This window comes from Myxocyprinus asiaticus, chromosome 25 (assembly GCF_019703515.2).
Source record: "Myxocyprinus asiaticus isolate MX2 ecotype Aquarium Trade chromosome 25, UBuf_Myxa_2, whole genome shotgun sequence".
NCBI classification, from domain to species: domain Eukaryota; kingdom Metazoa; phylum Chordata; class Actinopteri; order Cypriniformes; family Catostomidae; genus Myxocyprinus; species Myxocyprinus asiaticus.
Genome location: NC_059368.1, coordinates 43717543 through 43733047, shown reverse-complemented (window position 1 = coordinate 43733047; position 15505 = coordinate 43717543). Strand labels below are relative to the sequence as shown.

The following is a 15505-nucleotide window of genomic DNA, read 5'->3' as shown; positions in this document are numbered from 1 at the left end:
TTTAAGTGATTTGAATTATGGGGACACTAGAAATGTCCTCATAAACCACATTTATAGCATAATACCCTTGTAATTACCAGTTTGTAACCTAAAAAAAAGTCCTCGTAAACCACTTTAACCTGCCCCCCCCCCCCCCCCCCCCACACACACACACACACACACACAGAGAGACACACACTCAGAAATACAAACAGACACACAGACACACACACACACATACACACAGACACACACAAACAAACACACACACACACACACACAAAACAGATATTCTGTCTGTTTTGACATAACAAAATAAAATAAAATAAAAAGAACTACAGTCTAAGGGTGTGTGGCAAGAGCAAAAGTTCTAAATAGGGCTTAAAAGAGGGAAACACATTTTACTGTTCAGACTGATCTGATGATTTGTCAGTTCAAGTAAACAGAATAGATTTAGTTACAAAACATTGAAAAGAAGTGTTGATGTTGTGTAGTTGTGATGTACAGTTGATTTGATCTTAGAAAAAGGATATGTTGGTTTAATAGATTTTGACAACTGAGTTGTTTTGAACAGTAATTAGTTAAAAGGCAATGGGAAATTCATTCAAATTACTTGTAGGCCTAATTCTCACATTAGATATTGATATAAATTTAACAATGTATATTGAGAAATTAGTACATGAATGTGGATATATGAATATGATTGCTGATTATAACTGATTATAATTCATTTCAAGCATAATATCATATAAGCAAAAGTATAAAATAAAGAAAATCATCTGGCCACATGCATCAGTATACAAATACAATGTAATATAAACCTTGATAAAAATATATTTTCACATGTATCACACTAGTTTGGCTGTAGTTAATATATATTTTGATTAGTCAGATATTTTTTAATTTTGTTAATAATAATGTAAAATAAATAGGCTATTTATTAAATGTATTAACAATTAAGAAGTTAATAATGAGTTACAATATTTTTTTAGATGAAAACCATCGGGTTATGAATGTTTTATAAGTTTAAATTCCACCAGGTCAAAATTAACCTGCTAATGTTTCACATTCCCCCTCCATTATGAATGCAAATGTCATTATATCCCATGTAATAACTGATAGAATAGCTATTATGTGCTGTGAAGCAGGTTGGACACATCATCTCACATCCACTTATATATAGAAATCCATGCCAGCTGTCTCTGTAAAAGAAATGTTTATAATACTTATCTAGTAACCACAAATGACTGATTGCTCCATTCTGACCAGCGATGAGAAAAGCAACAGATAGCCTACCCCATAAAATCTCTGTGTATATACTGTTTGATGTCTGTAAAATAATTTACACCTGCATAATAACACTGGGAAACTTTAATAGACACTGGACTGAAAATAGGGAATTGTAAGGTTACACTCATTGTACAGTACCTGACCCAAGTGTTTTGCCCCACAAGACATTCCTACAAATTTCCCACTGTTGTCCACCAGGAGGCGCCATTTAGTTTCAGGCGTCTCCCATACTGTCCTGCCAGGAGCGAGGCCAGGAGGGTGGCACGGTGTGGCATCTGCCACCCTAAAAATTAGCTTTGCCACCCCAACTTGGACCCCGCTTGCATCCTGGAGACGGTGCGCTACGGCTTAACCCGTTCGTGTTGCACACGGTCCATAACAACGTTCCGCCCATGTCTGGCAAGACACAGCGTTCCGCCTCAGTAGACAACCCCAACTCCCCGTCAAACAAACTTACTGAATGGTACCCCTTACTCAACTCTTGCCACCCCTTTGCCACCCCTGGCAAAAAATCCTGGAAAAAGTCTGTGGACACCCAAACACCACACTCATATGTGCTTGTTGAGCATATTTCAAAACAGAATTAGTTTTCCCTAACAGCACTATATGTTGAAATATGGATGCAGTGCATTAGTGAGGTCAGGCTCTGATGTTCTGTGACGGGGTCTGACTCACAGTCTGCATTTCTGTTAATTCCATAGATGTTTAAAGGGGTAATGCCACGCCAGTCCTGTTCAGCCACGCCAGCCTCTGTAAAACATTTCTTTATCGACTTTATTGAACAGTGTCATGCTGGAACAGACTGTTGCCAAAAAGTTGGAAGTTCTCTGGAATGTCATTATATTTGATTTCACTGGAATTAACGGGTCTGTCTTCTTAAGTAGGAGGTGTCGTGTACACATACTTTTGGCCATATAATGTATATTTAGAAGCAGTATTCTCTCATCAAGAGCAGGGTATGTAAAGTGTGTGTTTCTCTATTGACTGGCACACCTGACCCCAGTTAGCCTCTTATATGTTATATGTTAAATTTATATGTTATATATAAATTTAACATTATATGTTAAATACAGCCACAGCAATGCAAAATGCGGTGTGTTTAAGACTTCTTTATTATTACAATCAGATTAAATTTTAGAATCAGTTCATGCACAAATCAGAAGGGCTCACAGACATTTTCACACAAATGAATCACTGTCAATAGCTGCAATGACAAAAAAAAAAAAAAAAAAAAAAAAAAAAAAAAATCACAAAGTAACAATGGATCTGTATGTATGAAACACATTAAAGGAATATTCCAGGTTCAATACAAGTTCAGCTCAATCAACAGCATTTGTGGCATAATGTAATTTAAAAATCACCCTTTGTTTATTTAAAAAAAGAAGCAAAAATGTGTGTTCCAGTGAGACACTTACAATGGAAGTAAATGGTGTCAGTCCGTAAACATTAAAATACTCACTGTTTCAAAAGTATAGACACAAGACATGAACAATATGTGTGTTAACATGATTTTAGTGTGATAAAATCACTTACTAACCGCATATGTGTAAAGTTATAGCCAATTTTACAACTTCATTGCCATGACGAAATAATGTAAACAAACCCTAAAATAACTGTAAAAATTATGATTTAAACAACTTTACAGCTCAAATAATACATGAGTTTTAACAGATGAATTAATATAAGTGCTTTTATAAAATTATAAGCTTCACATTTTGCCTTTAAACCCTCCAAAAATTGACCCCATTGACTTCCCTTGTAAGTGCCTCACTGGAACAGATTTTTTTTAAAGGAAAGAAGAGACAAGTCGAAATGATTTTTTGTGGTAATCAGCATTATGCCACAAATGCTGTCGATTGATCTTAATTTGTATTGAACCCGGAATATTCCTTAAATGGAAAATTCTGAAATTATAATTGGATTATTTGAGATTATATTAGATTTCTATAAATATTCAAACCAAAAGTCAAGGAGAACTCAGTAGGGCTTTTTTAACATGATCCTTGCTTAAATATGGTTTCAGTTTAATTGATTACAGGTAATAAGAAAAAAGCTAATATGTGATGATTCAGGATTTATCCCATCTTTTGTTTTTGTATCAAAACACATAGAAAGATCCACGACAAATAGTGACCCCCCACCCCCCCACCCCTCATTGACATTTATTTGGAAATATTTCCCAAATATATCCCTGTAAGAGATCTGAGAAAAGGCCTTAATCCAGCTAATCTGTAATCCCCTCACCCATTTACACACTGTGTGTGCTCATATCATATAGCAGCGTGTGGATCTGCATCTGAACTGTTGCCTTCTGGTGTTATAGAGGCCATGATTGTCCTGTAAAAGAACAGAGAAACATAAGTGTGAAAGTAAAGAGAAACCCAATGGCCATAATTCCTAGACTTGTGAATGGTGTTTGAAAAAACTCTCATTATATCAACAACTAAAAAAGTTAGTCAAGACAAACGTTGATGTTGGTTTGACAAAGCCTTGTCTGAAAGTTTAAGAGAAGGTTAAAAAAGCTTGAAGGTGATGTAGCAGTGGTGGTCCATCAGAGGAGAATGAGCATACCTAAAAATGAATTCAACAACAAAACGGATAAAATGTATTGTTCTCTTAATTACTGTAATTTACCAATTAATGTACATAACTTTCATAAATTCATAAGGCTTATAATGTAAAAATATGTCTTTCCCCCCCATTTTTCTTGTGGTGAGTTTTAATCACTGTACGATGCCAGTGGAGGCTGAGGCACCTCTCATTAGTAAACTGACTGGCCAATCAGAATGCATATTCAGATGCAGAAACATCATTTGCTTCAGTCCAACATGCATTCAAGAAAGGCCAAATAAATTAATTATCAGAGGAACTGTAATCTTTCACAGGGGACACTTGGGCTGGGGGGTTGGGTTGGGCAGAAGCAAGGGTGGACTGGGAAGAGAAATTGGCCCGGGATTTTACATAGAAACTGGCCCAAACTTGGGGGGGGGGGGGTGGTGGTTGTCGCTGTCCTTTTCTGCATAATGCTGCCCCCTTCGGCATATCGCAGCGCAGTTTTGTGGCCCGTTCTGTGGCATAACGCGGCGGCTCATTTCAGCTTAGTCCTGGTTCTCCCGATGGCCAGTCCGCCCCTGATCAGCCCCAAAGTGCGTCGGCCCACTGAGAAAACGCCCGGTATGCCAGATTACCAATCCAGCCCTGGGCAGAAGGATAGAGCGCATGCCCACTGCAACTTCTTTGTGATACTCTTTTAGTAGAGTCAGTGTTCTGATAATCTGTGCTACCTGCTCAGGATGTGCTACCAGCAGTAAAAATAGTGATATGTAAAGTTAAAACATGGGCAGCACATGTCAGGAGCTACGGGAGAACCTGTCGGTATATACTACAACAGCATGAAATGTGTTAAAAACCTAGGTAGCACATATTGTTAGGCAGATAATACCTATCAGGATGTGCTACCAGCATAACTATCAGATAGTGTGATATGGTGTGAGGCTGTACTAAGTCCTAACCCCACACCAAACCCTAACCCCAACCTTAAAACTATGTGAATATAGCATTGGTAGCACATCCTGATTGGAAGCATATATTTTCAGCACACCGGCCCATGCGGCGACGATGTGCACAGAAGATGACCTCATCGCGAATCGAGAAAATCTGGCCGGCACGCAGTCAGGCAGCGCGGACTCGATTTTGATGAAATTTACGTCACGCATACTGTGTGCGGAGTGATCAGCAACACAGATGCGCCAAGTATACTTTGGCCTTGAAGTGTCACCTCAGTCAGCACTTAAGAATCAGGCTTATACTTTGCTGAAAGTTGCTTATAAAAAGCTCCAACTCTTACACAACTTTTTGCTAAGAATTATTTGACACTAATGACTCATAACGCTTGTTCTTAAGAGTATTTTTAGTAGTTTCATTACCTATGGCCCCACATGTTTATGGAAGTTTGATCATCAGTTATAAGACAGTAAGAAATGTCAGAGCACACTAACATGCTCAAGGTCTTTGCCGAGTTTGATGGATGTACAGTATCTTGAAAGCTCTAAGTGGAATTGCATTTAGAAAATTTGGTCTTGGGTTAGTGATTTAGAAAAAGCCTACTCAAGTTTATCCCATAACAGTATTTTGGCTTTGTCAAGACAACATGTGATATTATCTCATCCAAATGTAGGTCATCAGGTAAATTAGGTAAACCCTCTGCCTAGGGCTCCATAAAGGTGCACAGATGTTAATCTTCAAGGATTATGCTGAGCCACACTTAGATTAAGAGTCCTGATGAGATTACAATGAGGAGCTAGGCAGAAATAGCTCCAGTAACACACAAGCCTGTATTTCAACCCTTTTCAAATCAATAAGATTTATTTTTAATAAAAACATTAGAAGGGTTTTTCAGCAACCTGTTTTTGTTTCTCATGTTGATGAACAATGACAGTGAATGAATGATGTCAGGTAATACCTGTTTTTCTAGTTCCTTTGGGTTCCCAACGGTTCTTCCCTGATTGTCTTGACATTTCCAAGACAATCAGTTTGAAATTTTAAAGAATTAATTTCAATGGTTAACATGAAAGAAAATGTGTACACTACACGACTCAAACTCGTTAATGTTTTGAGTCGGCTACTGCTCTGCGATGAGAAATCTCAAATCTGGCGACGAACAGTCTTGTTGTGTGCTCACTCCTGCGACATGCCGAGACTAGTCACGGATGCTATGACAGATTTCAAAACAGCTTGTTATCTAGACATCTTGTCGTCAGATGTGATCACTGTCCCGATGAGCGAGGGACCGACAATGAATTGACAATTGAACAGGCAATGAAATATAGAGAGAGCATTAGAGGAGGGCAAGATATTAGGAAGCAGAAGCTGTTTTCAGCTGTTTTATTATTTTTTTTTTTTTACTTTGCAAATTAGCACAAATAAGCATAAAATTGGGCGCGAGCTGTTCTTTCACGTTTGTTGAAAAAGAAGAGCATGGTATTGGGTAGCATGAGACAAAAATAATTAGAAAATAAAATAAAACATCACCCTACTCTCTGTTTTTATTATTTTCAGCTGCTTTTATCAATTTTTTCCTTTGCAAAAGGTGCCAATTAGTGCAAAAACGGGTGAGAGCCATTCTTTCATGTTTGTTGACATGTTATCAAGAATAAATTGCGTGAGTTTGTGAATGAATGTCATTATCTTTATTTTTTAGATGCATTTTGGGCAATCCGTTTGAAACAGGACGACGTTATGTAGGGATTTAAAGGGAAATAAGCATATGATCGGAACATTTAAAAAAGTGAATGCTGTGTTTTACATTTGTGAACGGATCACCCAAAACGTGTCTTAATACCAGTATACACATGGTCTCAGTCGAGAATGAATGGTTGTGTAGTTGATACACTTACCAGCACGACAAAAAACAAGACTGTGTGTCGCAGGGCACCGGCTGCTAGCCATGTAGTGTACGCTTGGCTTTAGGGATAATGTACAGTCAGCTGGGTTGTTATCTCAAAATAAACCCCACGACAGGATAATCAGGATCCCAACGTGAAGTTTATTACATGGCTACTAACCAAAGAAATAAATACATGGACATAAAATATTGATTTGCATTGAAATTATGTAATTATGTGAGAATAAATAAATCGCTGGAACAGATGAAATCCCCCTCCGGTTTGCGTCAGAGTTCTGTTGGTGTTTATTCTGTAATAAATGAACGTCTGACTCCTCATTATCCAGCTTATTACAAGACTACTTGTCAAATAAATAAATGTACATAAAACATTAATATTAGTTACAATTATTTTCACTTGTAGTGATTGCACTGTGATCTGAGAAGCAGGAAAGATATCTCGCAATATCCGGATGCGTGGGCTGATATGTGGAAGTGCGGTTGTTACTGAGAAATATCAGACCACTAGATGGCGCCATTAACCAATCAGAATCCAGTATTACTTGAGAGCTGTGTAATAAGGCTATTTATTTTAGAGTTAAAAAGATTTTTAACAATACTTTTTTCTAACATTCCCAATGTGTTCTACGAAAGAAAGAAAGCCATACAGGTTTGGAACGACATTGGGGTGAGTAAATAATGTAAGCATTTTTTGGTGAAGTATTTAAGAGGCCTTTAAAGATTTTGTCTTTTGTCATCATATTTGAGCCCTTTAGTCCTTACACTTTTTTCTACCTTCCTTTATATCATTATAAAGTTAATTAGGGCTTGTTTACATCCTTTCCTTGTAAAATGTCTGTAAACCATTATGCAAATTTTAATATTCAAATCAATGTGACAGTTTACATAATAAAGCATTAAGCTACAAGAGGCCATGTGTTACTGTGATTTTAACCAAAACTCTCTCAACCATGGTAAAAAACTGTAACACACTGCCTTGAGTGGTTTATCACAATGGACATGGTTTATTATACAATGGAGGCAACAGCAATATGATAAAGGACACTAGCGTTTCTATAAATGGTTAAATTAATATTAATGATCGGAATTAGCAATTCTTCCACCAAGTAATATAGTTCATTGGTCTAACTGTAGGCGGTTTATGTTTTCAAGCACTGCAGCAAATGGGCACATTGATATCGAATGTTCAGTCACAAGTGTGGGTTCATCCAGACTGATTTCAGTGTAAATTCGGTGACATTAGGTCAAAAGTTCTTCAGCTGAAATCGGTCTGTGTTTACTGAAATTCTAATCACTGCCCCCCAGTGGCCGCAGCTGGAAGTGATGTTGAACGTATAAGCGCATGTGAGCTCCAGTTTCTGGGTGAAATGTCCACACAGTGGTGCCAAAAGCAAGTTGTATATATAGCTTTAAATGTTGTAAAACAGTAAACAGGAATGCATATTTGATTGACTCTACACCCTAACCCAAACCCAACACCTAACCATCAGACGAGTAAAATGTAATCTTAGAGGAAAAATGCAACCTCCGAAATGCACTCATCGTTTATTCTGTGAACATGATTACTTCCTGGTTTCCACAACACCAGTGCCCGGTTGCATAAAGCACCTTTTCCCTTAAGAATAACACTTAAAGTGTGATTTCCCCTTACTGTAGGGAATGACTTGAGGGTGTTGAATACACTTCTCTTAGTAAGGGAAACCGTTTACTACATGAGTGAGGTTTTACCGTAATAAAACTCTACTGCAGGGGTCGTCAACCTTTTTGACATAGAGTGCCATTTTTTTATTTTCATGGTCAGTGGCTGTGCCGACGTCCAATGCAAACATGCAAATGCATGCTATTTTCCGAAGTATGAGTCCACTTGTGAAAATGTTTCTGTTTTGCATTTTTCTAATTTATCGTTTGTTTTTCATTACATGAGCATAACAGTTTGTGTGAAAATTTTGTGCAAAACCCGATGATACAAAATGCTTATTTGATTACTGATAATGAAATTGTCTGGAATCTTAAATATTTCTTATGTCACTGTAATCATGTAATCAGTAGCACGCAAGCAACAGCGAGAGAGTAGCAGACTATTTTATTTATATGACGTTCTTTCGCACCTGCATTCTAATCTACATCTTGATGTAATACTTCCCCCGATCACGCAGTATGTTTCATCAGATGAATGGGAGGCTAAACACTATTAAAATGTGACGAGACTTGCGCTAAGCGCGCAAGACATTCGCACATCACAAACCGATCAACTATTTAGCCCTTTTCAGTTAATCGCACCTGCAAAATCCTAAAACTTTATTTCCAGGTTTAATTTATATTTTGAATAGACCTGAAAAGATTTTTGAACCCCACGTTGTGGGTTTCTGTTTTCTCTTTTAATCATTAAATTAAATTTTGAGTGTGACCGTGGTTTAAGGAGGGTGTACCTGTATGCTGGGTTGGAAATCTCAAGGATTAATAGTGGTGTTCTTCTTATTACACCAAGTGTTGTTCTGAAAACAAAAAGAAACAAATGAAACACGGAATGTGGCTGTCATCCACGCAGCCTGACTGAAGCAAAGCGGGAGCGTTTACTCGTGCGATTCACTGAAAGTGAAGCGCTGCTGGCTTTTGATGCGTGAATGGTTTGCATGCGCTGCACGAGTCTGTTGGGTATACTGCAGTCTCGTCACATTTTAACTTTTTGTTTAGCCTCCCATTCAGCTCATGAAAACACTCTGCGTGATCATGAGGAAGGATTACATCAAGATGTAGATTGGAATGCAGGTGCGGAATTTATATAAATAAAATAGTCTACTCATCTCTCACCATTGCTGGCATGCCAGTGATTACCCCTCCACGTGCCAGTGCTGGCACGCATGCCATAGGTTGCCGACCCCTGCTCTACTGTTACCATAGACATGGCATGTCTCTGCGAACTTTCAGAAGATCGGAAATGTCCCGACAAACACTTGGGCAATTTTACCACATAGAAAATACTTTAACTTTACACTATGATTTTATTTTAATATTAATTACTATTAAAGTTTCTCTGTATCATTATTCATGAGCAAATTATTATCCGACCTCTTCTGAAGCAGCGCGTAAACGGTGTTGTCATGTGTCACCTGTTAGTTTTCACAGCACTTTTCAGTATGCACCAATCACAGTAGTTTAGGTTTACTGCATAAATATTTTTTCAAACTCATTTTCTGGAGGATACACAGGTGGATTTCCATTGGTATCTGAGGTACAATCCTCAAATGTAATCGATTCAAACACTTTTTTGTGTACACATTTTTCCTGTGTAAAAGTCCTGAGTTTCACATGCAGACCAATTAATGGAGGATTCTGCTTTTACGACCTTTTGAGAAAGACACGTTTGAAAGGCTGCCCGGTTGGATTAGAGGTGCAAGATGTTAAGATGCTTGTATAACTGTGCAGAGAACTGATTACCATCCCAAACTGAGAATATTAGTAGTCAGTAGGGGTGTAGGATATATATAAAAACTAGCGATATATCGCAAATGAACTTGTGGTATGATTTTAATTCATCCATTTGTACAGTTTATAAAGATGCAGAGAGCAGATAATACTGGGTACACTTCTGGTTTGTGTGTGTTCCTATTAGATCACCCTCCAGCCTGTTAGCGATTTCTCATATTGCGTGACCGTCAAATCTGTACTCGTGCAACAACTGCAACAGTTTTTCATCGCTTAAATGGTCTAAACTGGGTTCTCCCTATCGTGAAAAATTTGCCTTGGCACACTATACTCTTCAATTGGTTGTGTACACGTAGCTATTTCTTAATTTTTATATACCTTGAAACTCTTAACCTATACTTAATGTGAAGTTTTCCTAACCTTAAGAAATACTTAAAGGGCTTTATGCAACATTTAATGGTTTTTAAGGGCACACTTAAGTAAAAAAATATATACTTAAGGGAAATCATAAGGGATTGTGATGTTTTAACCATAAAAAACCCTTAAGTAAAACTTAAAGGTTATTTCCTGCAACACCCTTAAGTTTAAGGAAAACTTTAGGGTGATCTTAAGGGAAAATTACACTTAAGGTGCTTTATGCAACCGGGCACAGAACCTGTGTTATGTGCCTACTAACATAACAAACTATCAGTAGCGCCACAGGAAAAGGTAAACACATTTTAAACACATTTGATAAAAAGAATTCTGATCAGTTATTCGACAGGATGTGATCGATGTAACAATACTGGAACATTCGATACCAACATGTGAAGTTCCAGTGTGACCATTATCTTACCAGTATGAGTTGTTTGCATGGCAGATTTAACTATGTATTGAAATCATTTTCAAACACAATGGGTACAATAACAGTTTACACAGATAAATACTTTCATTTCTTAGAAATTATTTCTAACAAATGTAACCAGGCAAGTTTAGATGTTAAAAAGATGCAAATTTTTCTTACAAATTGTACATAGTTTACCTCTAAATTCTTTACATTGCAGGTGTAAAGAGATTGATTATATAGTTGCATGGCACGAAACAAAACATTTCTACAATTACAAATATGTTCTCTGTCCTGGGGCACAGAAATGACAATGCTGACAAAATTACTTGTAAGCAGCTTAAAGAAAGTGGCTGATATTATGACTACAGTGCAGTAAAAAAGTCAGAGAACTAGTGAAAGTGCTTTTCATTTTTTATTTCAAATTTAATAGCATACTTTGATATGTTATTTTCTTAACAATTTGAATGAAAAGTTGAAGTGAAAAATTAACTAGAATTTCAGAATTTCTTAGTATATGCTATGTCCCAGTTTTGCTAATGACTGCATGCTGGTAAAAATAAAACCTGATGATCTGAAAGAGCATCTTGTGTGCTTCAATAAAAGCAAGAAATCTAGCTTTTTGTACAAGGGACTTAACATGGTCCATGTCACAAATGTATTAAGTTTTGATTAGTGGCTTAGAAATAGTGCTGACTCCAAATATTTCTTTTTCATTATACGCAATAAGTTGTCTTTGTTTTACATTTTGCCTAAAGCCTAAAGCTTTCTGTTTATTTCCAGGTTTTAAGATTTTCATTGTGACTTTTGGACCCCACTCTATGTTTAAACTACAAAATTGCATTTGTATTAATGAATACAGATCATGTAACATAGATGGACATCATTTGATTTAACAGAGTCCTCTTCCACCATTTTGTATCCAAAGCATTTATTTATAGTATATTTTTCTGTTGTATGTCACCCATTTCACTTAATCAATGAAGTATTCATTCTCCTATAAATAAATACGATAAATAAATACGCTTGCTATGCATTGCAGTTCAAATATCATCATGAAGAATGATGCTGGAAGTCACTTACCCCTCACTGATCAAATTTGTGAAGTCACTGCTCTGATTATGTTGTTGTTTGGCATTAGGGAATGATTGTGGCTCCTCACTGTGGGATGATTTATGACCTGAGGTGCGTCTCACAAGAGATGGTTGAAGAGATGGTTGAAGATGAGTAGTTGGTAGTCTACCTCTAGCAGGTTCTCCCCATGGCCATGGTAATGTAGATGTACATGAAGGTGTCCATGTATTGGTTGATTGGTTGTCCTGACAGAACACGGCACGAGCTTCAAAAAATGATTGTGAACCAGATGCAGAATGGCCATTTTCTTCATGGTCCATTGCCCATCTTTGGATGCAAGAGGTGGTTGGTGTTGAATATGGAGTCCACTTCCCACTAGGATGGCAGGCTGTAGACGGAGGACTTGGCACTGCATGGTACACAGGGGGGCAGGAGGGTGGAAGCCATGTTCTGGAGATGGGCGGAGTCATTGGTGGGAAACATTTTGAGTGTGGAGTTGCAGCCTCGCCCTCACAGTGGTTTTCGCATCCTTGATGTGGTGGAGATCTGCGGGTACCTCCATTTGCCAGTCCTGCTTTGGCAGAAGACCCAGCAGTGTGAAGCAGATGAACACTCTTTTGAAAACGGTTTAGGGGGGCTGCTGCCTCTCTTTCAGAATCCATTTTAATGCAGGCACCCACCAAAGCATCTTTCCTCAAAGGACAAGTAGCTGAGAAGCTAACAATGCCTTGTTGTATGGAGAGCACAGTTTCTCTTTGCGTTGAAGTGCGAAGTCGTTGCTCTCTGCACTGTGACTCATTGGCCCCTTCCACACAAGGCAAGCCTACACTGGTCTCAAATAAGTTGTCCATCAGCATTTCTGGGGGTGGAGGGGGCAGGCTGTCTATATCTAGATGATCAGGTCTATCTAGTAGTCTGGGATCAACTTTATTTATGCTACTGGAGGTGGTAAGTGCTCCTTTGCTGTTCAATAACAGCGGGAGACTGCATTTCTTGTTACCACTAAGTTTTATTGGTCTATGGTATAAAAGACTTTGCCTTGAATTGTTTTCAACCCCTTGACTAAAAGTATTAATGAGCCTCTTGACAGCATTTCGACCTGGTGGTTCTGGTGTAAATGATGGAGGAGAGCTAGTTGGTGGCATTGCCTTAAAAGGCCCTTTGCTTCCATACTGAAGACCATAGTACCTTGCTGCACTTTGTCCTCCAGATGAATGTCTTCTAATCTTTCTGTGAACACGACCTCCAAGGACAAGTTCTCCAGGTAAATTTTTAGCCCTCCAGTTAGATGTTTGATTGTCCCTCAGGCTTCTCTGTTGCTCATTAAGATCAGAATCTTCCACTTTGGAACATAGACACTCTGTGGATTGTGAACGATTTAGTCCCCTGAAATGGTGATGTTTGTGCTTCAACTGACAGGTATTGTCTGCCGTTTTTGGCCGTCTGATTTTCCTTTTTAAGTTACTTTTGGCTTGGTCATGGGTTTGAAGATCAGCATGAACTTGAGGATGGCTGGAGTCAGCTTCAAAAAAGCCACTCATTGTCACTTTTGTCTTGTTGGTCAATCTCCTCTTCTCATCTCTAGCACTAACTTCCTCTTCAATTTCTGCATCATCATCATCATCATCATCATCATCATCAATATCATCATCATTGTCATCGTTATCATTATCTGTTGCTTCCTCTCTGCTATTAAGAAGCTTCTGGTCAGGAGAGCTACTGGTGGTACAGACAGATGCTATCCCAGTGTTTGCTCCTGATCCAAATTTCCCTCGATGACGACGAAGGTGCTCTGTTTCATTTTGATACTCATTGTCCACACCTATGCCACTGTCCTCACTGTGCAGGGCAAAATCCTGTAGACTGGGTTTCCTGAGAGCAGCAGCATGTACATGAGCCAAAACCTGCTTCAGGCGCCCCTCTGCCACATGCTTGGCCAGCATCTTCTCTCTTAACAGCTGGGACAAGGACCCAAAGTAGTCTACTAGTTCTTGTAAGGATGAGTCACTTAGGCATTTCATGGAATCTCCTACTGAGATGATTTTCACTGTGGAGTGGAGAAGCATTTGCTTCAGCAGTTCAGAAGGAAGCTCGGAAAAGTTCAGCCCATTGCTGGGTTTGGTTGTTGTTGGGGGATAGTCTTTGAGTAGAGCAGGCCAAGTCATGTGGTGTCCATGTTCCTTCAGCATCTGCTCGCCTTCAGCTGCCATTTCCTCCAATGCCTGGTTGATCTCCTCATATTGCGAGACTACTGAAGCTACTGCGGTCTGCAAAGAAAGGCGGCTCTGAGCTGCCTGGTCCAAGAGCCCTAAAAGAGACTCATATTTGGATATGCTGGGGTTCAGATAAGCATAGGCGGCCTGGTGTGCTTTTAATATGAACTCTGCTTTTGACTGCACATAGGAAGATTTTCTAAGCCTCTGTTTTCTTTGCTTCCTCCATTTTGCTTGCTTATCTTTAGTCTTTGTTTCTTCCATCACTTCTTGCTTGTTCTCTTCTTGAGCAATCTGTCCATCCTGAGAAGCTCTCCTCTGGGGGATATCTTCTTCTTTACTATTATCTTCTTTGACTATCACAGTGGCATCAGAGACATCATCATCTATTGAGGATCTCTTACCTTGTCTGCTTATAGTATTGTCTTGCATCTCTGTTGCTGCTCGTCCTTCTGAACCCGTGTTAGTCTCTGTTTTGACTTGAAGTTCTGTCCCATAAGAGAGCGGTTCAGCATTACCTTCTTGAGGTCCAGACAGCAGAGCTTTTTTACTAAAGAGCTGACCTTTAGATGGAGAGCAGCCCATACTGATGGAAGTAAAGTGTTCCTTTCTTGATCAGTTCAATCAACTGAAGCTTTAGAAGCGTCTGTTGAAAAACATCAACTTGGTGTGTGACAAAGTTCTAGTATACGCACCATACCAGTTGTGTCCCTGTAGCTTCTTCAAGAAAGTTTGTCTTTAAAATCCTTAGAACCACGATTCCTTTCTGCTGCAGCTCACTTTGTGTCTTTCTTGAATATGTCCAGTCTCACCCACATACACATATGGTCACGCTCAAGGAATAAAGTGCATGCGTAAGACCATAAGCTCATCATGCTATTAAGATGCCCTGCTGGTTACCTTATCTTCTTTCCTTTTTTACCCCACATGAATTCTAACTGTCAATATGCACACATTATATTCAAGATATACTGTATTTTAAAAACCAAGTGACTTCTTACAAAAAAAGAAAATGTCCACAATTTAAAAAAAATATTTTTTTTTTTTATAAAAAAAAAGGTTGAGCAACTTTTTATTTAATTTCCTAAACATTTAGACTACATTAACTCATCAATAGAGTTTTCAACAAACAATAGTAGCACAGTGTGAATTAAATTCAGTGTGACTTCTTATTTCTAGATGTTTACTTCTGACTGAAATTCTCCCTGGGCTTGTGCCAGAGACATTTGCAGTCTGTTGACACATACAAGGATTTAAATAGGGTAGAAAGAGCCACAGGAATCACAAACAGTGGCA

General features: G+C 38.5%; 1 protein-coding gene across 1 annotated transcript; it reads right to left on the bottom strand.

The window, feature by feature from the left end:
• Window positions 1-3426: 3426 nt before the first annotated feature.
• Window positions 3427-14981, bottom strand: LOC127415787 (uncharacterized). Its single transcript, XM_051654724.1, has 2 exons — window positions 12006-14981; window positions 3427-3606 (listed from the first exon to the last, which is right to left on the bottom strand). Exons 1-2 carry the CDS (start codon window positions 14792-14794, stop codon window positions 3540-3542), a joined length of 2856 nt encoding a protein of 951 aa, XP_051510684.1. The 5' UTR covers window positions 14795-14981; the 3' UTR covers window positions 3427-3539.
• Between the last annotated feature and the right edge of the window lie 524 nt (window positions 14982-15505).